At 36.2% G+C, this 26,246-nt stretch overlaps 3 protein-coding genes across 3 annotated transcripts in view; all 3 read left to right on the plus strand.

Moving 5' to 3' along the window:
- The first annotated feature begins 304 nt into the window (after window positions 1-304).
- Window positions 305-5,812, plus strand: LOC106118584 (transcriptional activator cubitus interruptus). The gene is made up of 6 exons (XM_013313251.1): window positions 305-428; window positions 1,548-2,602; window positions 3,022-3,120; window positions 3,559-3,677; window positions 4,351-4,512; window positions 5,022-5,812. The coding sequence occupies exons 2-6, from the start codon at window positions 1,690-1,692 to the stop codon at window positions 5,256-5,258; spliced, it is 1,530 nt and encodes a 509-aa protein (XP_013168705.1). The 5' UTR covers window positions 305-428; window positions 1,548-1,689; the 3' UTR covers window positions 5,259-5,812.
- Window positions 5,813-7,819: 2,007 nt separating this feature from the next.
- Vgn (vitellogenin) lies at window positions 7,820-14,138 on the plus strand. Its single transcript, XM_013313441.1, has 7 exons — window positions 7,820-7,897; window positions 8,098-10,342; window positions 10,478-10,691; window positions 10,798-11,785; window positions 11,867-12,745; window positions 12,997-13,189; window positions 13,277-14,138. Exons 1-7 carry the CDS (start codon window positions 7,867-7,869, stop codon window positions 14,097-14,099), a joined length of 5,373 nt encoding a protein of 1,790 aa, XP_013168895.1. The 5' UTR covers window positions 7,820-7,866; the 3' UTR covers window positions 14,100-14,138.
- Window positions 14,139-14,881: 743 nt separating this feature from the next.
- The window catches only part of Treh-2 (trehalase-2), a 47,866-nt gene continuing 36,501 nt past the window's right edge, over window positions 14,882-26,246 (plus strand). The window contains exon 1 of the mRNA XM_013313303.1: window positions 14,882-15,088. The gene's annotated coding sequence lies outside the window, so the exon portion shown is untranslated. The remainder of the gene's footprint in view (window positions 15,089-26,246) is intronic.

The raw sequence follows: 26,246 nt of genomic DNA on the forward strand, positions 1-26,246 counted from the left end.
AAATATTACTAGAAAATTACTGTTGGTGACTTAAACAGCCTTATTGATGAAGATTTTATATACAATTAATCAAATAATTAACTCTCTAAATGAACATTAAGTATAGATACAGACTTTGTTTATTAATAGAATAAGTACCAATTATGTTACAACCTTTAGTTATCCTTAGAGAAATATGAATAATATGTCTTAAATCCTAGTAGGAATATTCCTAAGGATAAAATATATATGGTTACCCTATGGGAGTAGTTAAGTTTTTTCGCTATCCTGAAAGCTCCCGTGTTATTCCCGATTGAAAGGCAAACGGGTGCAGTCGTGCCCGACACGCGAGTGACGATTAAAAAGTTTAGCTGTCAGTTTGACAGCGCGCCAAAATTGTGACATTTGCATTTGTGATTATCAACAAGTTTGTACCGTTTGGAAAAGTGGTGAGTTTGAATGTTAATGTGGTTATTTTATAACACAATTCCAATCTTACTAATATTATAAATGCGATTGTTTAGATGGATGTTTATTTGAAGGTATCTCCGGAACGGCTCAAAGGACCTCGCTGAAATTTGGCATAAATATAAGACATAATCTGGAAGAACACATAGGCCACTTATTAAGTTTTTTTTAATTCCGACGGCTAGTTTATTAAATAAATTCCAAAATTCAGTACCTGTATTACTTATAAAATTTAGTCATATTTGATTTTAAGGTTTTTTTTTTAATTATATTGAATAAAAGTATGGAATATGATTTGAACGAGTATAAACAATAAATAAACATATTTCCGCACTGTTAATTTTTAATTGGCCATTATATGACACTTAGATTTAAAGAGAGTAATTAAGGAAGTGCTTAAATAAGTATTACAAGAATTTGAATGTTTAATAACAATTAACTAAATCCTTAGTAAAGTCTGTGCTCCGTTGAGCAATTCAAGAAATATTTTTTGCAAGAAGGTATCCAAGAAGTGCGTATAAATAAAGTTAAGAGCTTTCATCAATATGTCATAGTTACAAGACTAAATAAAAGCCTTATAAAGCCTTTATAATTATATCTTCAACTACTCCTTCAACGACATCCATATAAATTAATTAATATCGGTAGTGCTGGCTATTGCTCTGAGATGTTTATGAAAAAATAAGCTGTCGCCCTCGTCCACGCGGAATTAAAAAAAACTTAATAAGTAGCCTATGTGTTCTTCCAGAAAGTATATATTTCTGATTAAACATTTCTTTAGTTTTAAATCTTTGATGTTAAATAAAATATTAAAAACAAATAACCTTAAACATATTATAGAAAGGAGTCCCTTTAGGACATGGTCCCTTATAGAATCCCTTCCAGAATATGTTCTACACCTATGTTAAATTTCAACGAGTTCCATTCAGCCGTTCCGGAGATACCTTCAAAAATTCATCCATCTTAACATTCGCATTTATAATATTAGTAAGATTAATAACAAGATATATGTCAACTACTTCCTCGGATATGAGAATAGGTAGATGTAACAAACACGTGCACTGAACGTGTTTGTTAATAATTCATTTTATAATTCGCAGATGCTGAAGCCACGCGAGATCATAAGCAGAGAAAGTTTATTTTTATAATAATAGCGGAGCCATATGCGAAACTAAAGCAGACATATGTTAGAATTTACTACCTCTACTTAGAGACAACTGAAGGCAATTGAACCTTAACAAAATGGCCGACTATGATATCACTTGTTACGATGATGACGAACTATTCCAAGACAAAGATAATGTAACAGATTTACATGCATATTACATGACACAGTTCAATTTAGAATTAGAAAATGGTAAGAAGAGTAAAGACAATTTTAAATATGGCGTCGAAGAGAGTTTCGATTTTGAAGTTCTTGATAATTGGAATGATACAGGAAAAGCAGATTTTGAAATAATAGATGAAGTATTAGATAATAATATAAACGATCAAAATATAAAAGAGGTTCTATTAGATTTAGATGGTATTGAATTCGATGAATATCAAGAAACATCAGAAAACAAGAAAGTAGAAAGTAATTCAAACAGTGGATATATAGACGATGAATCTCTTATAGATGAATTGTGCAGAGAGGAAGAGACTTGCATATCAACTGAAGATTTCAATGAGGATTATTTAAATACGTTAACCAATGATAATCTTCTACCATCAATAGAGACGGCATTTTCGAAGCGTTACTGTAATTTTAACAACGCTGATGAAATCAATCAAGGATACAATGAAACACAAGTACAGACAAACACACCTATTATACATAGCTTAGCGCAGTATAGTTATCCAAATAATTTAATATATAATATAGAAAATGAGAAGAAATACATATTACCAGATACACCGACAAGTTGCAATGAATTCACTTTTGATAGAAATGAAAGGAAAGCGTCTATATGCGATTCCATAGAAAGCGATGTTCAAAGTTCATGTTATTATGATGAAAATTCAGAAAACTTCGATGAAGATGAATTATTTATTAATTTAGATGATTTCGGTCTTAACTTTGAAAAGGATAACGAAGTTGTTATACCAAACAAAAGTGTTATAGACAATAGAATAAATAATAGAAATGAGAGAAAGGATAAGGAAAGGACACAAGGTGAGTCTATGATTAATTTCTTGAAGTTTTATATCCAAATTAAAAGCAAACAGTACCAAAGGTGACGTGGAAAGCGCGTACTCTACGAAATTTACCTATTTATTTTGTACTAGCGTTCACACGCGTTTCTGTCCACGCGCGATTAAAAAGAAAACGTAATTAGTAGCCTATGTTTTCTTCCAGACTATGTTCTATATGTATGACAAATTTCAACGAAATCCGTTCAGCCGTTATGGAGATACCTTCAAACAAATATTCATCTATTTAAACATTCGCATTTATAATATAAGTAAGATTTATAATTAACTAAAAGTGAACAAAACATTTTATAGTCTAAATATAATTATCGTGTTCATCTTAAAACATTACAATATTAAAACACGTGTTTAAATAACTAAAAACAATTGTTTACATTTCAGGTGAAAGGGTGTGTTTATGGGAGAACTGCTTGGAGAGATATCCTAACCAAAACACATTGGTTGAACATATTGAAAGAGCACATGTTAATACGTATAAAGGTAAAATTATTTGTATATTTTATTAATAACTTGCTACTTTTATATTTATAATACGACAATATCCAATCATTCTCCGGTCCGTCCCCGCAATATAAAAAAAAACGTAGCCGTAGCCTACGTGCTCTTCCAGACTATGTTCTACATCTATGCCAAATTACATCTAGATCCGTTGAGCCGTTCTGGGGGACCTTCTAACATACATCCATCGAAACTTTCTCATTTATAATGCAAATGTTACAAAATTATTACTAATTAAACCTACATATCTTTACTATTGTTTTAACTTTAAAGAAATTTGTCTATGAAGAAACTCCTTGTTATTTTTAAAGTATTGATTGTCCTATATTACTTGCATAACTAAAATATGGATTGTTTATTTATTTCTTGTATTCTTCGTTTCCTACAACTGTAATTTAATCATTGTTTCCTTTTTTTCAGGCGATGAATTTAGTTGCCTATGGCGGGAATGTGCACGCGCCCGTCGGCCGTTCAACGCGCGTTATAAATTGCTTATACATATGCGCGTTCATTCAGGACATAAGCCTAATCGATGCCATGTAAGTAACATATCTCGCATAAAAGTCAAATTGTCAGCAGTGTTAGTGGCATTTATAGTGTTAACATCTTTTGTTATCCACTGCTAGACCCAGATGGAAACATCTAGGTCTAACAATGCAGTCAGCTGCAACCTTATGTGGAAAAATATAGGAACGTTTAATTTACTTTAACGTTTATTTTACGTGGCTACAAATAGTTACCCATTATGCCTTGTTAGTTATAAAATAATTAAAAGAACAACAAATAATTCAACAACGAATCAAATTAAATATGATATCGAAAGACGGTAATCCAATGGCATTCTGTTGAAGTATACGAATCGAAAGACATTATACTGTTAAATCGATTAACAGTATAATGTCTTTCGATTCGATTTCGTAAAACTTCTTGTTACCTCAGTTTTGTCAAACCTAATTAGAGGGCTGACGGGTATGTTTTATTCAGAGATTTTGGTCGCAAAAACAAACGATAAGCTGTTCAGATTTAGGTACATTGTAATTAAATTGGACGTCTGAAAAAACTATTACTCTGTTCAAGTTAATAAACATTAAATTATTGTAAAGTTTGTAAGGAAAAAGATCCGCTCCTCTAGAATTTTAATATTCCTCTGATAAACGCCACCTTTGATGCTAGAATTATATATAACAATCTATAAGCTATTTACCTCTCCAGCATCCTGGTTGCGGTAAAGCATTCTCTCGTTTGGAGAACTTGAAGATCCACGTGCGCTCCCACACAGGCGAGAGACCATATGCCTGCCCTGCGCCACACTGCAGAAAAGCTTTCTCCAACTCTTCAGATAGAGCCAAGCATCAGAGGACGCACTTCAATGCTGTAAGTTGAAAAGAAGATTTATTGAACTATTAAGCCGATTGGCTTCACATGGGTACAGAGAAAATCTTATACAATAAAGCTGTAAACCGAAGTCAAAACATATCTTACTAATTTTGAATGGGTGGATGGATAGATGGATGGATAGATGGATGGATAGATGGATGGATAGATGGATGGATAGATGGATGGATAGATGGATGGATAGATGGATGGATAGATGGATGGATAGATGGATGGATAGATGGATGGATGTTTGTTGGAATGTATCTCCAAAACAGTTGCATGGATATCGCTGAAATTTGGCATAGATGTAGAACATAGTCTGGAAGAAAACATAGGCTATTTTCTAAGGTTTTTTTACTTCCGCTCGGGCGGAGTCGCGCGCGACTACTAGAACCAGATATACTAATAATTATCTTACTGTATTTTTGTAACCAATTAAGTAGATTTCCAAGTAGAATAGAATTAGATAAAACTTAAGATATCCCTAACGATTATTTTTTGCGCAGAGACCTTACGCCTGCGGTGCTGCCGGCTGCGGCAAGAGATATACGGATCCCTCGTCTCTCCGCAAGCACGTCAAGTCTCACCCCCACGTGACCAGCGTGCCCCGTACCTGCATCCCCCCCTCAAGACCTCTCCGAAGACCGGAACATGAGCAGATGGTTCCCAGCTCACCAGCTAAGCTGACCACGCTTAGATGTATCAGGGACAAGCTCACAGTACCAAAGTTACAAAAACTTTAATATTGAGCTGGTTTGGGCGCCCTGGACAAGATCGGCGCCCACGGATTTGGGAGGGTTAGGGTTAAGTGAGACTCTCTTCGCAGATTTGACGCCCCTTTCTGTATGTACAGGGTTCTGGTCTGTCGCCTAACCTACTATAGATGCAAAACGAATCAATTTTTAATCAATATAATAAGATTCAAACTTTACGCCAACTGGTCGTTAGCTGCGAATACATCAAAAAGTGTGGATAGCATTGTACAACTGTTATAAAAACAACTCCAATTAAAATTAGATTTATAAGTACCATGGTTTTTTATAGAAAAATGGCGCAAAAAGGTTACTTATGTAGACTAGTATTTTTTTTTAATGAGACTGTAAATAGCTCAATAAAATAAAATCGCTCAATCCAAAGACTGTAACAAAACGATTGGCTCAAATATTATGTAAATATTATTTAAGATTAAGTTATTTCTTACAAATGTGTTTAAAACACAAAACGCTCACCCGGTTGTGGGGTCCAATTTTAATTAATGTACGATATTAAGTTTGTTTAAGGCTATATTTTTAATAACAAAACCATGATTTTATTTCGTAAATTCTAGATTAAATACTTGTTACGTAATTGACTCTGAGTCCAACCGAGTCCTATTTAATTTACATTTTAACGTTAATTAAAATATTAATCTTTATTAAATATATTTAATGCTAAGTAAAAATTCCAAAACACCTATATTTGCTCAATTATTATTAAGTTAAAGTTATATTTTTTAAGTTACTATATTTTATAAGTTTATTTGTAAGATTTTACGAGTTTATTTATAAAAATGAAATAATAAATATTATGGCTACATAGCCTTTACTTAGGGTAGGCTCAGAGCCCCTCGGTGGGGACGTATAGTGAGCTGATGATGATGATGATGATGATGATAGCATTTAAGAATATTCAAACTTAAAATTCAGGTTACATACTTCTGTGTGAATTATTGATAATTGTTGTCTTGTCTTCTTCAGCCATGCGTCGCCCACTGGGCATAGGCCTCCCCCAAAGTTAATTGATACTACTATAGTGAAACCTTATAACCTCACTTATAGAGGCTTTCATCTAACTCGAGTTTCTTACGTATGGAGGTCTGTCGCTTAACCAGATTCGATTGTGTTACGATGAAGAAAAACATAGCGAACCAAATTGCAATATATCTGCGAATTAATTCCAAGATATGTGTGAGGTAAACCCATACTGGGCCATGGTTGAGTGTAGCTTAGTCACACCTAACTTAGGTAGACTCTGAGACCCTTCTTTATTGGGGAATGCTTTATGCATACTCCGCGCCCCAGACGGTAGTTATGTGGGATTCTCTTCCGGATGGGAAGCATACCCACTAAACCTCTCTGTTCCTCCTACGCATTATGAAGAGGCCACGGGCACGCTTGTGTTTTCGTACGCGACCTCGCCTGCGTCAGCTGCCGAAGCAGCTACCACTATGGGGTGGGCGTACCTTCAGCTTCGGACGCCGTATCCCCCCGTATCCAGCGCCCTAGTGCTGTTACGGGGGGAGAGCGCGGCGATACCCTCAGAGTAAGTTAACTGTTGGATTAATTCTGAGAGAAGTTTTGATAATTGTTATGTTTATTCTTATAGTTAGTACCAAAGCCGAAAAGTGTACAATAATTGTGGGATAGCTGTTGTACGATGTATAAATTTTCATGCTTTCCAAAGAATCTCTTTGATTTTTAAATTAGTTATATAAGTTTTATTTCCATTTTTAGATCTCTATAATGCTTACTTATTATTTGACAGAGACTGTCATTAGATATTGTAAAAGAAAAATAAATCTATTTGTCTCTACCATTGTGTTTTTTTTTAAAACAAGCCCAAAGTTTGTAGGTAATGATGAAGAGAGACTATCTTTATGTTACATTGCACTGTATTCAACTGAATAATCGAAGTCAGATCATTTTCGCACATCTAAATGCGTTTTTATCCGTTTACTACAAAACTAACAGATATATGATATGGAACAGAGTAGCAATCTAAGAACCAAACAAAGAGAGTTTTGCCTTGAAAGGCCAACAGACACTGTTACTCTTACATTTATAATATTAGTAAGGAAGGAAGAATTAAATATAGCCGTTAAGTGTTTAGAACTCATCATCTGTAAAACGTATGAGTTACGTAAACATATTTTCAAAATTAATCGTAATTATAAATCGTATTAGCGAAGAAAATAGACTACTTTTAAATGCACATATTAAAACTAAAATAACTAGATTTTTGTAAGAAGGTATCTCCAGAACGCCTGCATACATATAGAACATAGTCTGGAAGAACACATAGGCTACTAATTAAGTTTTTCTAATACCGCGCGGATGGGGTCGCGGGCAACAGCTAGTTCGTCTAATAAATTTGAATAATCAGTGAAGTAATTAAGACTGTAACCTAGCATTGGCCTAAGTAATGGTACCTACAAAATCTAAATACAATGTTGTTATCATAGAAAGTACATGGCCTAGGGTCAGAGCGTCGCGCGTGTAAGTTCATATATAAACCGTGTGGAATACAGGATGCGGCAGAAGTGTCTTCTCAATCGACAATAGCACCAACATCTGCTGACAGACCTAACTCAAGATGAAGTTTCTGGTGATAACGGCGCTTTTAGGTGAGATTTTGAATTACATTCATGTCAATTTTGCTTGCTACATATTTTGTTATAATTTTTATTGGTATTACTTTACTTATAATTTTTAATTGACTATTTCAAAGTGCTATATTTAAATACTTCTTTAGCTTACTCATATAAAGTAAAATGTTATGATCGTAGTACTAATTTATAAAAGAAATTATTTTTTCATTTATCAGTCGCCGTTTCATCTGGTCGCCTCAGCAGTGACAACCAGCAATCTGAACAAACACAGCAATGGCCGTGGCAAGTAGGCAAGGTGTACCGCTACGATGTGGAGTCCCATACCCTCGCGCGGCTGCATGAGGGCGCCAGCTCAGGCAGCGCTTTCAGGGCCAGGCTCATTGTACGTGTCAAGGCACCCGGACAACTGCAGGCTAGACTCGAAAACCCACAATATGCCCAGGTCAATCAGGAGCTTAGGTCGGATGGTCAACTGCCTGAAGACCTTAAGTACCAGCCTGCGCAAAATCTCGATAAACCTTTCGAGATCAACCTTGTGGGCGGTCGCGTTCAGTCGCTCAATTTGCCCGCATCGGTACCGCTAGCTCAAGAGAACTTGCTCAAGGGTCTCATCGGCGCTCTGCAAGTGGACCTCTCGACGCACAGAAACGTGCGCAGCCCTCACGACACCTACGATAAAGAAATCCAACAGGGCCACTTCAGAAAAATGGAAACCGATGTCACTGGCGATTGTCAAACCTTGTATACGGTGTCCCCTGTCGCATCCGAGTGGCGTCGTGAACTTCCCAAATTCGCCGAAGAAGGTGAACCGATTGAAATCACCAAGAGCAAGAACTATGGTCACTGTCATCACCGCGTCGATTACCACTTCGGTGTGCCCGAAGGTGCCGAATGGGCCGGTACCGCTCACAGGACCGGTGAAGACCAGCTAATCAAACGCGCCACCGTATCCCGCATTCTCGCAGGCAAACAAGGTCCTATCTACAAAGCGGAAACTACCAGTACTGTCCACGTGCATCCCCACTTACACGGTAAACAGAAGGCCGAAGTACACAGTCACGTGAAAGTAACATTAGACTCGCAACAACAGGACAATGAACCCGAGTGGGAGAAACCGGAAGGTAGCCGACCGATTCAAAATCTCTTGTATTCCCTTACGCCCAAGCAGGTGAACATTGAAGACAGCTCCTCGTCATCATCATCCTCATCCTCAGAGTCTCACGAGCGTCGTGATCAACAGGAATATCAGCAGGAATCTCCTAAAAACAGGCAACGCCGTTCTTCTGGTCCCAAAAAGATCGTGACTGTTAACAGGGTCGTTATTAAGAAGCGCAGTAATGATCGTTCTAGCTCATCAGATTCTTCAAGCTCTAGCCAGTCGAATTCTGCGTACATCAACGATGATGTACCAAGGAACAACGAACCAGCATACGCTGCACTTTACTTGAACCCTCAACCGCATGGCGACAAGAAACAGAACCCAATGAACGCCCAGAAATTGGTTCAGGAAATCGCCCAGCAATTACAGAATCCCAACAATATGCCTAAAGGTGATTTCCTTTCCAAATTCAATATTTTGGTACGTGTTATTGCATCTATGAGCTCAGGACAACTGAGCCAGACCAGTCGCAGTATCGAAATCGCGAAGTCTTCAAACAACAACGTTAAATCTGATATGTGGATGATCTACCGCGATGCAGTCACACAAGCCGGCACCTTACCCGCATTCCAACAGATCAAAACCTGGATCCAGACGAAGAAAATTCAAGGAGAAGAAGCCGCAGAAGTAACAGCATCTCTGCCAAACACTCTTCGATACCCGACAAAGGAACTGATGGCCCAATTCTTTGAACTCGCTATGAACGACGATGTTCGTCAACAGAGATACCTTAACAACAGTGCTTTGATTGCCGCTACCAAGTTCATCAACATGGGCCAAGTTAACAACAGAACCGCTCATTCCTACTACCCAACTCACATGTACGGTCGTCTATCAAGTAAAGATGATGACTTCGTCCTTAAGCAAGTTCTTCCACGTCTACAACAGGAGTTATCGCAAGCGGTAGAAAACGAAGATCGTCACAAGCAACAGGTTTACATTAAAGCAATTGGAAATTTGGGACACAGAGCTATCCTGGACGTGTTCGCACCATACCTTGAGGGCCAAATCAAAGTATCGAATTATATTCGCACTCAAATGGTCCATCATTTACAAACTCTGGCGAAACAAGGAGACAATCATGCACGCGCTGTGTTGTACAGTATACTGAAAAACACTGCTGAACATTACGAAGTGCGAGTTGCTGCTATTAGAAACATCTTCATGGGACGTCCTAATAGTCCTATGATGCAATCAATGGCTGAGATGACTCATCATGATCCTAGCATTCAGGTTCGCGCCGCATTGAAGTCAACTATTGAATCAGCAGCTGCGTTGAAGAATCCACGATACTTCGAACTGTTAGTACTAAATTATACCCCTTATCGTTGGTTTCTGAGACCATAATGTCTGTTTTGTAGTCTCACAAACCAAAGATTTAAGAATTAGTTATCCGCCAAAAACATATATTTTACATAGTATTAATTTCATTCCAGTGCCCGGACCGCACAAGCTGCCAAGGATATGCTTACCAAGGAAGAATTCGGCAAACAGGATTCTGCTAAGTACTTTGACGAGAATCATGATGAGGACAGCGAAAATACAATCTTGAGTGTCATCTCCCAAATTGGTAGCCGAGACAATCTTTTGCCTAAGCAATTCAACTACGTCTTGAAGAACAAAGCTGGAGGCTGGGACAAACCAGAATCAGTGAGTTCATATATTCATACTTATATTTCAGTAGTTTTACTAAAGAATAGTGAAAGATTTTTGACAGAATAAGAACTGAATTAACAGTCATTTATATTTTTTTCAGATTTCGGCGTCTGTGTCGAGCGTTCAGAAGGTTATGGATTACTTAAAAGAGCAACTTCTCGGTAACAATGGAAAGGACAACAATGATGATGTTAACCATAAATATTCTGCCAAGAAGGTCGCTCAGATGCTGAACATCAAGCGCAACAATGATGAACCCTTAGGCGCATCGTTCCAGGTCAACTTCATGAACCAGGAAAGATTCTTCGCGTTCGATGAAGGCGATTTGCAAATGTTAGCCCAAAGCATTAAGCAATACGCTCAGGAATTCGAAAAGGGAGTCGACAAACACTACACGAAGGTCTTTAACCAGGACCAAATTTCTGTTATGTTCCCAGTAGCCACTGGTATGCCTTTCATTTACAAATACAAGGAACCGACTGTCGTTCACATCATGAGTAAGGCAAAGGGACAATACGAAATGAAATCGCCGAAAGAGTACTCTGGCTCGATTGATAAGAATATTCATTTCACGTACGCCAAGAATATTGATGGTAGCGTTGGCTTTTTGGACACATTGTCGAACCAACACTCTAGTGCAGGAGTTGTTAACAAATTCCAACTGTACATCCCAATTAAAATGCAAGTAGAGGTAAAGACTGGAGAAGTTCAAGTGTCTGTTTCTTCGCTCGAACCGGAACAGGATCACACCATCTTGCATTACAGCTCTTGGCCGTACACCGCTAGCCAGAAGAAGGATACCCTTACGCCAATATCTCAAGACCCAACTACTAAATTGGTTGCACGCAACAACAAGGTAGTTGCACTCGATACCAAATTCGGTCAACAAGTCGGTGTACCGTTCCAACTCCAAGGATACTCGTATTCTAACGATTACAAGAGCATAAGAAACAAATTTGATTGGGATCATCCAGTGGCCAGCATTGCATCTGCCATTTACCAGAAAGACATCGCTCAGACCCATTTCAACCTTAAGCACCTTGGAAAACAATCTAAAAACAAGGACATAAAGTTAACGTTTGCATACGGTTAGTAGATTGCAAAAAATCTAAATAATTTGTTTTTTTGAATAACCTGCAATATCTTAAAATAAATGTCTTTTTTTACAGATGCGTACTACAACCAAAAGCAAGATGGCCAGTACAACCCTACTGCTTCTGATGTTAAAGACGTATCACCGAACAGCGAAGAACGTCGCAAGGAGCTCGTGAAGAGAGCAGTTACTGGTATCAACACGGCGAAAGCACAGGTGGTTGACTTCAGTGTAACATTCGACGGTGCACAGAAAGTGGAATACGTAGCCACAGCCGCTATCGGTGACAGTCATGTTGATAACAAGATCCAATATGCTATATTTGCTGGCAAGAACTCACCCCAAGGCAACAGCCAAATCAACGGCGTAGGTAAACATAACAAGCCTGAACCTACAACTTTCAACTACCAAGAGGCTCTGAAGAAAGACCTGAAGATGCCATTCGATTTCGACATCCGCTATGGACCCAGTGGAAATATACATATCAACGGACAGGCTGAGCGCAGCAAGAAATACGAAGACGAACTTAAGAACCATCCCCTCGCCAAACAATGCGACCAGGAGATCGCTCAAGGCAACCAATACCAACGCGCTTGTTACCAAATGATCGTCAGATCTCAAGCTCCTGACAGCCTGAGGGCTACAGTTACCTACAAAGATGTAAGTCCGGCCGTCAAAAACTTAGCTTTCCAAGCCTACAAAATCGCCGAAAGCCTGGGCTACTGGCAAACAGAAGTAAATCCATTCAAGACGTTGCCAGAGGGAAGACTGGAATTTAGCGCTGAGGCATCGTACTTAACCAACTCCTTGCATTTGGCTTTGAACTCCAGATACGGTGAAGTGCAAGTCAGGAACATGTATATTCCTGATGTAGCTGCCAGCGCAGCATCAGCTTACAGGCCATTCAGCACTTATGAACGTGTTTCCAACCATTACAGCCGCCAGCAATATCAACGTAAGTTTTATTTTTGTGAATATCAAAGAACTTTTACTACAAAGTTTGTTAGATTCAGTACAATTAAATGTTTATAATATGGCCTAATCATCTTTGACTTATGGTAGGCTCCGAGTCTCGCGGTGGGGACGTATAATGAGCTGGTGAATATGTGTGTAGACAAAGCCCACCAAGAGTACACTATTAATTTACATCGATAACTCAATATATAAATCATTCTGTGTACATTAATCTGATAAATATTGTTATAGCTTACTGCTCTGTTGATGGTACGAGAGTGAAGACATTCAGCGGTCGTAGCTACGAGTACCCATTGACCAAATCCTGGCACGTTGTCATGCAACAGGATGCCGAATACCCCGGCCAGTCGAAGGAACAGTTCGCCATCTTAGCAAGGAAGCCTAACAGCAATGAGAAACAGCAGGAGCTGTACATATCGTACAAGTAAGTTCGATTTAATAAAACGATAACATAATCCTAAGACCTTAGAAATCGCTCCTTTAATATTAACTTGTTAATTTCCTTTAACAGATCCGAATATGGAAAACAATTGGAAATTGAAATCCAGCCAACTGAAAGTTCCAAGCAACAGAAGGTGAAAGTAACAACCGACGCGAAGAAGGTTTCCGAAGGCGACTTAACAATGTATTGGGATGATGAGGAAGAAAGGCCCATTCTGCAGTACCATACCGAATCTGATGGAACTCTTATGTTGAACATCCGCGAAGAACGTCTTCGTATCATGTACGATGGATACAGATCTGTTGTACTTAACCGTGAAAGCCGTAACAGCTCAAGAGGCATTTGTGGACAAATGAGCGGTGACAAACGCGACGACTACTTAACACCCAATGGACTTGTCGACAGGCCCGAGCACTACGGCGCTTCTTACGCTTTGGATGACGAAAACAGCGATCCTAAAACCAAACAGCTGAAGGAACAAGCCAAAGAGAAGGCATACGAGCCAGAAAACCACTACACAACTATACTCCGATCGGATCAAGAGTGGAAGAACGCAATGCATTCCTCGTCTTCCGAAGAGGATTGGGGATCACAGAACGTGTACAGATCGAGGAGTTATTCGAAGCAACCTGGACCGTGCAAAGTTCAGCAGCAAGTCCAATACTACGAGAACCACGGAGAAATCTGTATCACAACCAAACCATTAAACGCTTGCCAGTCATCTTGTCGCGGTGATGGTTACAAGGTCCAGGCGGCTCAAGTGGTGTGCAGACCGAAATTCGATCAGCAATTCCGCGCATACAGAGACCAGATCAAACAGGGCGAAAACCCACAGGTGAACGGTGTACCACAGAACAAACAATTCAGAGTACCCAGTTCTTGCCAAGCGTAAAACATACGATTAACTTGACCAGGCATGATAACGGACCGAATACAATAATAGATATTGTTATGTTATGAATATTATATATATATAGAAAATATTTATTTATTATATTATATTGTGTATAGTATGCTATCAATTTAACTTTATAGTATTTATATATCACAAATTTTTCGTATATATTTTTATATAAATCTTATGTATCGTTTATATATTTAAGTTGATTTTATTGTAGTATTATTATAAATATAATATGTAGAAGTAGTAAGCAAATGAAAAAAGATAAATAAAAAAATAATTCTATAACGAAATATATGAAGTAAAAAATAAATGTCGTTGTTTGATTTTTTAATGAATACTATGGTATTAACAAAATAGTTATAGTAAATAATTCAACTTACCTATACGAATATACACGAATTTGCAAACACAAAATGTCTGAAAACACTAAACGAGTAAAAAATGTCCATGTTTGTTTCTAAATAATTTACATTAATTTTCTTAAACAACACCGTTAAACACTCACAAAATTAATTTAAATCTAAGCTGAATTTCCGGTCAGAATGACTAACAACAAATGCTTTGATCTATTTAATTTTGTAGGAACTTTTTAGTAATAAATTAACTGAAAATTAATTAACAATTTCTAAAACTTAAATACTTCAAAATTAAGATTTTATAAAATTATAAATAAAGGAAAACTGGCAAATAAATAAGTTTTGTTAGGATTTAGAATCTGTGGTAACACTATGTAAACACCGCTATAAAACGCCGCATCGCGAAATCAGCTGTTTGTCAGTGTACGCGTACGCGTATTTCTATGGATAAAATTCCTTAAATTGGTTGTTTTTTCATTTATTCAAATAGAAAATTGAGTAGAAAACAGGAAATAATTAATAAAAGTATTTTCATTGATTCCGTGTCAAATATAAGTTGTGGCCAGACATATGAAACTTGTGTTAAACGTGTTCATTTTGAATTTCGAAGCCTTCTACTAGGTAAGTTGACTTTTTGCTTTTTTGTTTAAAGTTAATTTAAATCTAAGCAATCGATTGCTCACATTTCTACGATTTCACAATGAACAAACCTAGAGAATTTTTAATTCCATAATCCTAGATTTTTGTATACATTGACTGTTAAGACATATTTCTCTTGACTGTCTAGTTCTTGCACATCGTACATTTGACGATATTCAGTAGATTTAAAATATGTTGAAAATTACTTCAGTCTTTAAAAAGGTTGTAGTTAAAGATTTTGAGTATTTACAATATTTTAGACATGCTGCCTGTCTTTAACTATTGATTTCCATAGTACAAAAGGGGGTGTTCCTTAGTGCTTCAACTGTTTTATCACATGATATTAGACTTTACCAGAAATTATAGGTTTAGAAATATGACTATGTGAAGGGTTCAGAAATGTAAGTACTACTAATAAGAAAGTATTTATACTAGAAGCAATTATTGTGCTACATTTAAAGAAAAGACATACTTATTATAACCATGTTGATGTGAATGTCAATCAGCGGCAGTCAAAGGGTTAAAACATGTTTAACTAAACTGTCCTAACCATGTATTGTTTGTAGTAATACTGTTGTTTTAGCCATTGAAATCCATGGTCATTAAATTTAAACAGAAACACTTTATGAACATTATCCAAAAGAACAAACTAATATTATAAATGCAAATGTTTTGATGGATGTTTGTTTAAAGCTATCTCAAGAACATCTGCATGGATCTCGCTGTAATTAGGCATAGATGTAGAATAGCCTGGAAGAACACATAGGCTACTATTTTAGTTTTTTTAATATTGCATGGACGGAGCCATGGGCGATAGCTAGTGTATTATATACTTATTCAATATTAACATAGTAAGTGCAATGCCATACTTTTGCCAGTGACATTATAAAGTATATTTTTTTATAAAAAAACAGATGAAATGGCTATTCTGAAGGTCATCCCTCTTGGAAAATGTGACGAGGATTACAATTTGGCATCAGGCAAATAGTCTCATCGGATGAAATGCAGAAATACTTTCTCTTCAATCTTGGTATTATTATTTTTGATTTTGCATCGAACCTTCTACATAAAAGCCTATTAACAGTAATTTCAAAATTGGCTGTTAAAAATACAAAATTGTGAAAGTTTGTTTTTCTTAAAATGTTAAAATTATAAACGCGCCTTACAGAATTTGATAGCAAAAAATATGATCAGCAACTTTTTAGATATAGGATTATATTTAGTTGGCATGGCATCTTAATTGTAGTCTTTGATATTTTTTAATCAGAATTTCTTTGAACTCTTTCATTATAAAGACATCTCACAGTAATAATTTTTTATTGTGAGTTTAAAATATTTGTAATATAAATCTTTTATTTTATGCCCTGGATACTAGATGGCGCTGTTATGTGATTTTAGTGTCCTTTGAATTATCTGAAAAGTCAAAAAATCGATCGATTTCCATATCACTTTACATGTTTTTGTTTTTGACATATTAACATATTTTTATCCCCGATAACCTATATTTTTTAAAGTAAGAAAGTACCATTTAATCGTTCTAATACTCGATCATCATACGAAAGGAGCAACGGGAAATAATACAGCTCAATAATAACTAAAAGTATTATAGATTGAAAAAAAAATAGGCGAATACATTTTTATTAGTTGCAATGTAACTTCTTGTGTATTAACTTGACATTCAAACGACCTCAAGTCAACGGTGATTTTTTATTTATCTATGGTTACGTGACTTGCCTCGTGTCGACCAATAGAAGCGCGCCAACGGGAGGCGCGGCGTTGACGCATGGCTGACGCAATACGGTGCATACGCGTGTTTTTGGCGGCAGATTAGTCATTTTAGTTATTTCGTTTTCCTTGTTTAATATTGACTTTTCAATATAATTAGGTTATCATTGCGTAAATATTTTATCACCTTATCTAAAGCAATACAACAACGCATTTCTTTACCGGGTAATTTGATACTGACCTTGAGTTTTTGAATCCAAAATCCCTGTTTAAAATTGTTATATCTGTTTTTTTTTTCAAAGATACAAAGATTTTACTGTCACAAACCCACGGTTATTGTAAAGTTTCTAATTAAATTGTAGTTGTATTTGCTGTAAAGATAAATACGTTAGGTTTCCTATGGCAGGATGAAATGTTTACCTTTGCCTTTAAAAAATCTCCGCAATGGGTATGTCAACTCGACTGGTTTTGTCATATTAAAAAGTCAGAATGATGCAATAATGCACGACGATGTCCTAACTAAAAGACGTACTTAGTTTACATTATTCCAATCCAGTGATTGAATCCAGTGTGGTTGGCGTAACATCTTTTTATTTACAATCCAGTCTTTTATTCGATAAATGAAGCGTAAACTGGGTTTGACTATGTTTACAAAAACATATATTGATATCTCACTTTCTTAGTTAAAATTAACTAAGCCAACGTAATCAAAAGAAGTAGGCAGAGACCACAGACCTTCACTGACGCGGTCCTGATACAGCTTCCTCACTTCTACATTTATTCATTTGAAATACATTCAAAAGTACACGTGATATCGTATATCCCGCCGCACCCTTTTCGTGCTTCACGTGATGAATTCACGATACATTATAAGATTTCTTAAGATTGATTTCCTTTAAAAAAACTAATACAGAACGAGGTTCAGATAACAGATGACATTTAAATACTATTTGAATCATAATTAATTATAATAATACAAAAAAAACAAAACCAAAGGGTTAAAGTTCAAAACAACCTTTCTAACTGGATATTTAGTTGTTGACCTTTTACTCAAGGACAATTATTTTTTTCACGAATTTAAAATAAAATAACTAGATGATATTTAGATTCCGGATACTTGAAACTGGTTGTACAAGTATTGACTTACATGAATTTGTGCTAAAATGTACTAGCTGTTGCCTGCGGCTCCGTACGCTAGGAATTAAAAAAATAAATAGTAGCATATGTGTTCTTCTAGACTGTTCTACATCCATAAATAATTACCGTTAGATCCATCCATTCGTTCTGGAAATGCCATCTAACATCCATCCATAGAAACATTCGCATTTATAATATTAGTAAGATGAGTTTAATAAAGTGTATTAAAAACATTTTTTTACCCCAATTCAAACCTTTATTTTACTTTTTCCATCATTTATTTAAATATCTGAAATATCGAACATCCTGTATAACAAACATGCTCAAACAAATCATATATTAACCACTAAAATTAACAAAACAACGACGCAACTATAGCCTTGATTTGCAAATTTTAATTTGTCAACGAATAGCGGATTACAAGTCACTATTGTAAAAGCAATAAGGTTCAATTTTGTATAACAAATGTTATATAACATACGGAATTGATTGTCGGAATTAATAAAGGTCATTGCGACGAAGACAAGTGAATTTTGCGTAATTATTTGTCATCAAGAATGTTTTGACGCATGTCCAGCAATAGGCAACATATTTGCCTAAATATATAAAAGGCAATTTAACATTTTACGGAAACTACATCGTAAAGAAAGTCTTCTGCATCATCATACATTAGTTAGTTAAGTTAAATAGATATAGTGTTAGGAAGAAAATCTGACAGTGTGCCGGTGTACTGGCGCAACACTAGCCTTACTAAAATGTCGACGTTTATGTCCCCTCACTAATCATTCTGACACTTGACTTGAAAAATAGGTACTAAAGATAGGACAAATTTCGGCTTGACCTATCAAAAATTGGTTTAAACTTTCGTGACACATTATGAGAAACCTAAGGGTCTTGACACACGGGCGTAACAGATTTACCTTTCGAAGTACTGAAACCTAAAAACGACTAAAACACTCGCGTGTTTTCGTTCGGTGTTGCCACCGAAAAAACTTAAAGGGCTAGTCAAAGAAAATAATTTTAGAATAACTTTTAAATTAATTAGAAGCATTTATTAGCGAGGAAAATAATAATTACTATAAAGCAGTAATATTGCGAACCGTAGCTTTGTGATCCCTGGTGATCCATAAAGTTGTTGACATAAATGGCGTGGAAAGTACCTGACGTTGTATACACCGACTTGTTCATTTTGATACACGTGCACTTTATTACAAACAAGTGGATTATTCCAAAGATATCTACAACAGGTAATGGCCAAGATTGTTCTTTCATCAACGGCGTACTTCAATAATCGATCGTTAATACGTTCTGTAGAATATTTAAACTTACTAATGTTATAAATGCGAAAGTTTAGATGGATGGAAGTTTGAAGGTATCTCGAGAATAGCAGAACGGATCTCGATAAAATTTGGCATACATATAGAATATAGTCTGGAAGAACACATAGGTTACTAATTATTATTTTTTTTGGTTCCGCGCAGACGGAGTCGCATCGACAGCTAGTTATATTATGAAAAAATCGATCGCACTTAAAATAGTTTTAAACATAGATCACATAGATTTTGGTCTTAGAAACTCACGGTAGATGGTATATGTTTTTCTGTTGTTATTGCAAATTTAAATTGTGCCATATTCCGTTTATAAAATTAAAAAAAACGACATGTATTCTTCCTATATTCTAATCTTACATTCAGTCGTGAGTAGTGTCTTGTTTAATGGAGACTAAAAAAAACCCAATACGTCAATGAACGCCATCTAGTGTTGGTAGTTAGTAAACAAATATCCAATACGAGTTCAAGTTTAACACTTTTAATGTCACTACTGTTATGATGGTGCCATGATTCGGGACGAGGTGACACTAAATGTGTTAACATTTCATTACATGGGTTGATATTTGTTCATTTGATTGAATGTCAGACGTGACGCGTCTCAGGTCATCACACGTAGCCCGTTATATTTGGTGTTCACGACACATACGTTAAAATGTTTCTCAGAACACTAATTTTAGGAATTGAATACGAATGAGTGAATCTGGTCCCTTGTAAGGAAGACGAGAAATAGACAGTGAAATACTGTTATAGTGTCTATTAAAGATAGATTAGTTTGACTACTGACGCCTATAAAGTATCGATATAATTTTGTATGAGGAATAATGTTGTTCTTGGACAGTTGTCATAGTTTCGGATTATAATATTAATTGCACAAATAAATACTATAATTTAGGTATTTTATTACTTTTTATTATAGACTAGCTGTCACCCGCGACTCCGTCCGCGTGGATATATAAAAAAACTTAATTAGTGTAGCCTATGTGTTCTTTCAGACTATGTTCTATACGTATGCCAAATTTAATCGAGATCCGTTCAGCCGTTCTAGAGATATCTTCAAAAACCCATCCGTCCATCCATATTACATCCATCTAAACATTCGCATTTATAATATTAACTTAAATAAAAAGCAGCTCTTCAAGGCATCAATTCGGAAAAAAAATGAATAAATAGTAAGTATCTTTTGTCCGTCTCCTGACTCTAAGGTAACTCCTCACCAATTTTCAGCCATATCAGTTATAAATAGTGTAACTAACACGACTATATTTTATGTATATATTATATTCAGCTACGTCTCCCGCAATTAATTAAAAAAACTTGAGAAATATTTCTTTTTGTTTCTCAACATCTCGATATTTGGTAAAAACAGAAAAATAAATAATATTTTATTTTTCTGTTTTTTTTTTTCACTTTGCTTCTCTTGATAACTATTTCTGATAAAGGTGAATACTATTCGATTATAGTCAATCGATTGTATAATGACAAAGTCGATTTAAATTTATTTATAACAATCTTTTATCATTCAATTCGTACAAAGAGTACGGTTATGTTGAACTGTACAAGGTTATCTACTTTCTAAACGAAGCCTATTTAAGTGATAAGAGACGGCGAGTAAAGACAGGATATTAAGAATAACTTTAAGAATGTATTTAGCTTATATTAAGATAATCAAACAATATAAATCTATTTTAAGAAAGAAAGAAAGAAACACCTTTTAAACCTTTTTTTTTTTTAACGAGGGGAAATGCACTTCCGCACCCCTGCGCCGGGCCAGTGTGCAATGGCGCAGGGAGTGTGGGACTCGCCTACAGTCGTTCGGCCATACCCACTAAAACCCCTCTAGCCCTCCTCATCGCCATATGGCCGGGTTACGGGTACGCGTGAGCACTCCTCCGCGACCCAGCCGGCGACCGTCCGCAATCGGACCCTCAGGTCAGACCACGAGAGCTGCGGGTGGGCAGGATAAACCAGTACCCTCCCACAGCCCTCGCGGCCTCCACACGTCTCCGGCCAAGAGGGATGCAGGAGGGCAGGATAAACCAGTACCCTTCCCACATCCCTCGCGGCCCCACACCTCAACTCCGACCACGAGGGATGCAAGTAGGGCAGGATAAACCAGTACCCTTCCCACATCCCTCGCGGCCCCACCACCCCCTCCGGCCACGAGGGATGCAAGAAGGGCAGGATAAACCAGTACCCTTCCCGCATCCCCCGCGGCCCCACCACACCTTTTAAACCTAGCTTAAACAGTCCTTACTTTGTTTTTCAATCGGCTTCAATAACTAGAAACAGCTTTAAATTGAAATTAAGACATGTAAAGGCAAACGTGAAACAAAAATTTTTAAAGTGAGTTTCTATAGCCAATGTTCAAAATTCAATGTTTTACTACCGTATTTGATTTTAGCTCACGTAACATCATTGGTAAAAACATATGGAAAATCCCACGGATTGTATTATGAAGGAAAAATAATACTTTAACCGCCATTCCTTGTAACATAACACCGGTACTGCGGGCGGATGACGTCACAGAGGCATGCCAGCTGTCCACCAATCAGTGGCGAGTATTGCAGGGGCTCGTCAGGGTCACCTTGCCAACGACGGTTTATGTTAGAGTTATGTTGAAATACCAGTTAAGTTTAATGTTGGTTTATGATTTAAGTTTAGTCGTACTTTACCTCTCTCCTATACTGTCTCTTGTTTAAAATATTGCTACGTCATTGTAGGAAAATTATGAGATTACTAGCTGTCGCCCGCGACTCCGTCCGCAGGGAATTTAAAAAACTTAATAAGTAGCCTATGTGTTCTTCAAGACTATGTTCTACATTGGGGCCATATTTCATCAAGATCCGTTCAGGTGTTATGGAGATACCTTCAAACAAACATCCATCTTAACATTCGCATTTATAATATTAGTATGGTTTGCTATTAAATTATTCAAACTTTCGTGAGACATTATACTAAATTGATATATAAACACGGCTAAACACTCACGTATATACGTCAGGTGGCGGCACCGACTAGTTTCGAGCCCATCGGGGGCCCTTCATCACCACTATTATCACCGAAACTAGTCGGTGCCGCCACCGGACGTATATACGTGAGTGTTTAGCCGTGTTTATATATCAGTTTAATATTAGTACGATTGATTAAATATGGTGTTCTTTCTAATTAAGGTGTTTTTATACTTCTATATTCTATAAACTTATAATACAATATCGTGATGCTTCCATACCTATTTTCTTTTAAATATCTCGCGTTTTTATTTCATAACTAATATAATAATCTTTAGCAGTTCTGTATACCGAATTACGTACCTTTTTCGCCAACTGTTCTTTTACGTAAATGTTACTGTTTTAAGGTTTAGTTTTTTAACGATTTGACTGATAGTAATTATCATTCTATTGGTCGCCAAAATCCTTTGGCTTTCAAAAAATAGACCTATGTCTAGCAGTGGAATATTGCTGAGATGATTTTAAACTTATTTAGATTGTCTGAGATTTGACCCTGTCGAAACTCAATCTTTACATCGACTTTTAGAGAAATTGTAATTTTTGTAACCGCCATCTCGTGCCTAAGATATAAAACTTATAGAAGCAAAATATTGACACGTCTCCGTCATTGTACATATTGTCAATTTAAATTCCTTAGCCACAGTTCGTGTTAGTGAACGTACCCATATTACGTGAGTCGTTTAGGGGGCGGGGGGCGTCTTTAAAATACTACGGTCAGTCACAGAAGCGGGAGGGTTGGCTCAAAGTTTAGTCACGTAGTCGTTTCGTTTTTTTTCATAATACATAATTCACTAGTAATTTAAGATTGCATGCCGTCTCATGCTATAAAGAAGAGTATGAGCCAAATTAATTTTTTTTTCAATTTTTGCCTGTGAAATAATTAAAAATCATAATTATGAATCACTACGTAAAAACTAAAGTGGGGTGGTCTTGGCATGTACTACGAGTGGTCACCAAGGGGATGGAGGGGTCGAAAAACTAAAAAAATAGGTCACATAGTATGGGTATATTCCCTTATCACCACCTAGGTGCATGTATCAAAGCTTACGTTGAAAATCTATAAATTGATTCCAGTATACTTTTAACATACATATAAATTACTCTGTATTATGCAGGTAAAGTTATTATCAATATTTTACATAATTACACAATAATTGTTATAATAATTCATAACCTCATTTCATTAAATGTCAACTGCGAGAGAATATACCCGTAAAATTTACTTTAGTAATAATGAAATTAAACAATTCAAACTTTCATGAGACAATACAATAAACTTATATAAAAACGGCTAAACATTCACGTGTATTCGTCCGGTGGCGGCACCGACTAGTTTCGAGCCCATCGGGGGAGCCCGTCGGTGCCGCCACCGGACGAATATACGTGAGCGTTTAGCCGTTTTCATATCAGTTTATAATAATTAAATTATTTGATCTGTATCTGGCCTGGTAAGGCTCCAAAAATGTCGTTGCCATCCTATTCTCAAATATACGGAGGGCATTTGATTTTTATTTAAGTTAGTAAATCCATAACGATACCCAATATAAACAAAACACAATCAAACATATCCTGACTTTACGCTTACTTTTAGGTATATTTCGTTACATGAGAGAGAAGGAAGATATGAAGGTAAAAGACTAAGACAGAGAGAAGGATAAAAATGTGAAGGTTATTACTAAATCAGTGTTCAGTTACGATTATGATCAATTGTTCACTTCTCAAGCAAAAAAAAAATGAAACTATTGAAGTCATATTACTGTAAGATGATGTCATTTCTTTATGAATTCGCTACTGTGGTTGGTCAGTGCTGATAGACCGCTGGGAGCTTATAATTTATTCCATTAATATGATAAAAGCTAACGCAGTGATGTACGCAACTAATTATCGATTATCGATTATTCTTTTAACATTTAAAACTAAAACAAAATACTATAATTAACTTAAGCAGCACTTACTAGTAAAATATGCGGTTATGTTTTTTTAATTTACTTTTTTAATATGGCTATTGTAGGGCTACATAAACATAGTCTGGCAGTTATTAACTGGCAAGACCAAGGGTACAAATCATTCAAACGATACATAATTCAACAGTCTTATAGTAGTTTGGTTTTAAAAACATACACAAAGATTAAAAACATCATTATCATCATGACCACGACCAGTCTGTAAAGACTAAAGCTACTGAGAAGATGAAGAATTATAAAGGGGCATGTTGATGATGTTTTCTTTTCTTAGACATCTCATTCTTGTCCTAGATACATTCGTGGGCCTTGGCTTGGTCTAGCAAATTTCACTTCGGTCTATCTCTGGCCATAGACTTCTAATTAGCTATGCAATTTCTTCTATTCTTAGACCTAGACAGAGGTTATAAATTTCATATCTTTGCATATCAATGCTGAACAACAAACAGTCTCGTGATGTGCAAAGAACAGACGTAACTAAAGTACATTAAGAATTCTAAGAGAAAACATTATATAGAAATAATTCCAATGATAATATAATTATAAAATAATGTAAAGCAACCCGGGTCGTCGGCTTACACCAACAACAGGTCTGTTCAAAGTATTCTATGTTCATTACATAAATCTTAATTATATATTTAACCTGCATTTCTATGTAAATGCTTTATCTCAATTGCTACCATCAGATTCTCCAGGACCCGTGTTGGTGCACGTGTTTTCAACAATTCATTATCGGAATTTATTTATAAGACACAAGTTATAAGCGATAGCGATTTGTTTTGGTGTCGAATCTCCGTTTAATATTATTGAAATGTTCGATAGAAAAAATTGTATTAACACTGAATGTGGTAAAGTACTTTTACGGTAATCTTTTCTTATTAGAATTATTTCCCTGTTTTTATAAACTTAATTTTAATAAGACTGGGAAAATGATTTAAAAATATAAATTTCTAATACAAATTTTGAAAGCACATGTACAAATATTTATTCTTCGCAATCTCTTAGAAAAACAAAGACAAAATTATATTTTGTTTAGGTATTTTGGAAGTGACACTTCACAGGTAATCATCTATTTGCTATAGTAAAGTTCAAATTATTAATCGCTTATAACTTAGACCATACGCTAATAGAGCAGCGGAGCCATAACGACTGCATGTGACTACGAGTCAGTTGTCAACGGAGATTGAGCCTTATCTCTAATGGGATAGAAATCATTTTTGATTGTTCCTAAACCTCGATGCAAATATTTAATCATGACTCCGAAGATCGTAAGAACTCGTAAAGGTTGTTTCCGTACTACCTGTCTAGTAAATTCTGGTGAACCTTTTAACTTTGTCGGATTATAGTTAAATTCCGACATCAAATTGGTTTACGAAGGTTTCCTTTTGGTTTAGATTAGTTTTATAAAAAAACTATGAACGTCAAATTGCATACATAAATACGTCAAATTATTATGGACGTCAAAACACTATGATCCCTCGTCATAACTTACGATGCTTGTTTCACACGAGGGAAGACCAATGTACAGACTTATTTGAGTACAGCATTGCCAGTAATGTGTACTCACATAATAGCAGTACTGCACCGTCCACTTTGCTTGTCTACCTTCGTGCGATACTATCGTTACGAGTGGCATTTAGCAGTAGGGGGACAGAGTAGAATTGCACAATTCCTGTTTGTGTTCCCGCTGCGCAAATTAACTGAGTCGTTATATCCTTAATGACTCATCCAGATATACCTAGAACTGAGAGTCTGTGGGTTGACTTGATACGGTAAGAATGTTTAGTAAGATGTATTTTGTAAGTAAAAGGCTCCAGCTATAGTAGCCAAGGTAAGGGGCACCAGCTCTTCCTAGAGAATCAACTTCGAAATACAAGCCGTATAGACTCTTACTACTTTAGTACCCCAACTTTTAATCGGCGTCTAGAAATACCTGTCTCTAGAATCGACAGATTATGTCAAAATGTATTATACGTGA

This window comes from Papilio xuthus, unplaced genomic scaffold (genome assembly GCF_000836235.2).
Source record: "Papilio xuthus unplaced genomic scaffold, Pxut_1.1 DF827570.1, whole genome shotgun sequence".
Taxonomy (NCBI): Eukaryota; Metazoa; Arthropoda; class Insecta; order Lepidoptera; family Papilionidae; genus Papilio; species Papilio xuthus.

What these genes read in the sequence shown, in the direction of transcription:
- Vgn (XM_013313441.1), top strand. Translation starts at nt 7,867, where the DNA reads ATGAAGTTTCTGGTGATAACGGCGCTTTTAG. An exon ending in GGTGATAACGGCGCTTTTAG is followed by an intron (nt 7,898 to 8,097) that starts GTGAGATTTTGA and finishes TTCATTTATCAG; the next exon opens with TCGCCGTTTCATCTGGTCGC. An exon ending in CAGCCGCCAGCAATATCAAC is followed by an intron (nt 12,746 to 12,996) that starts GTAAGTTTTATT and finishes ATATTGTTATAG; the next exon opens with CTTACTGCTCTGTTGATGGT.
- LOC106118584 (XM_013313251.1), top strand. Translation starts at nt 1,690, where the DNA reads ATGGCCGACTATGATATCACTTGTTACGATGATGACGAACTATTCCAA. An exon ending in ACATGTTAATACGTATAAAG is followed by an intron (nt 3,121 to 3,558) that starts GTAAAATTATTT and finishes CCTTTTTTTCAG; the next exon opens with GCGATGAATTTAGTTGCCTA. An exon ending in ATAAGCCTAATCGATGCCAT is followed by an intron (nt 3,678 to 4,350) that starts GTAAGTAACATA and finishes TTACCTCTCCAG; the next exon opens with CATCCTGGTTGCGGTAAAGC.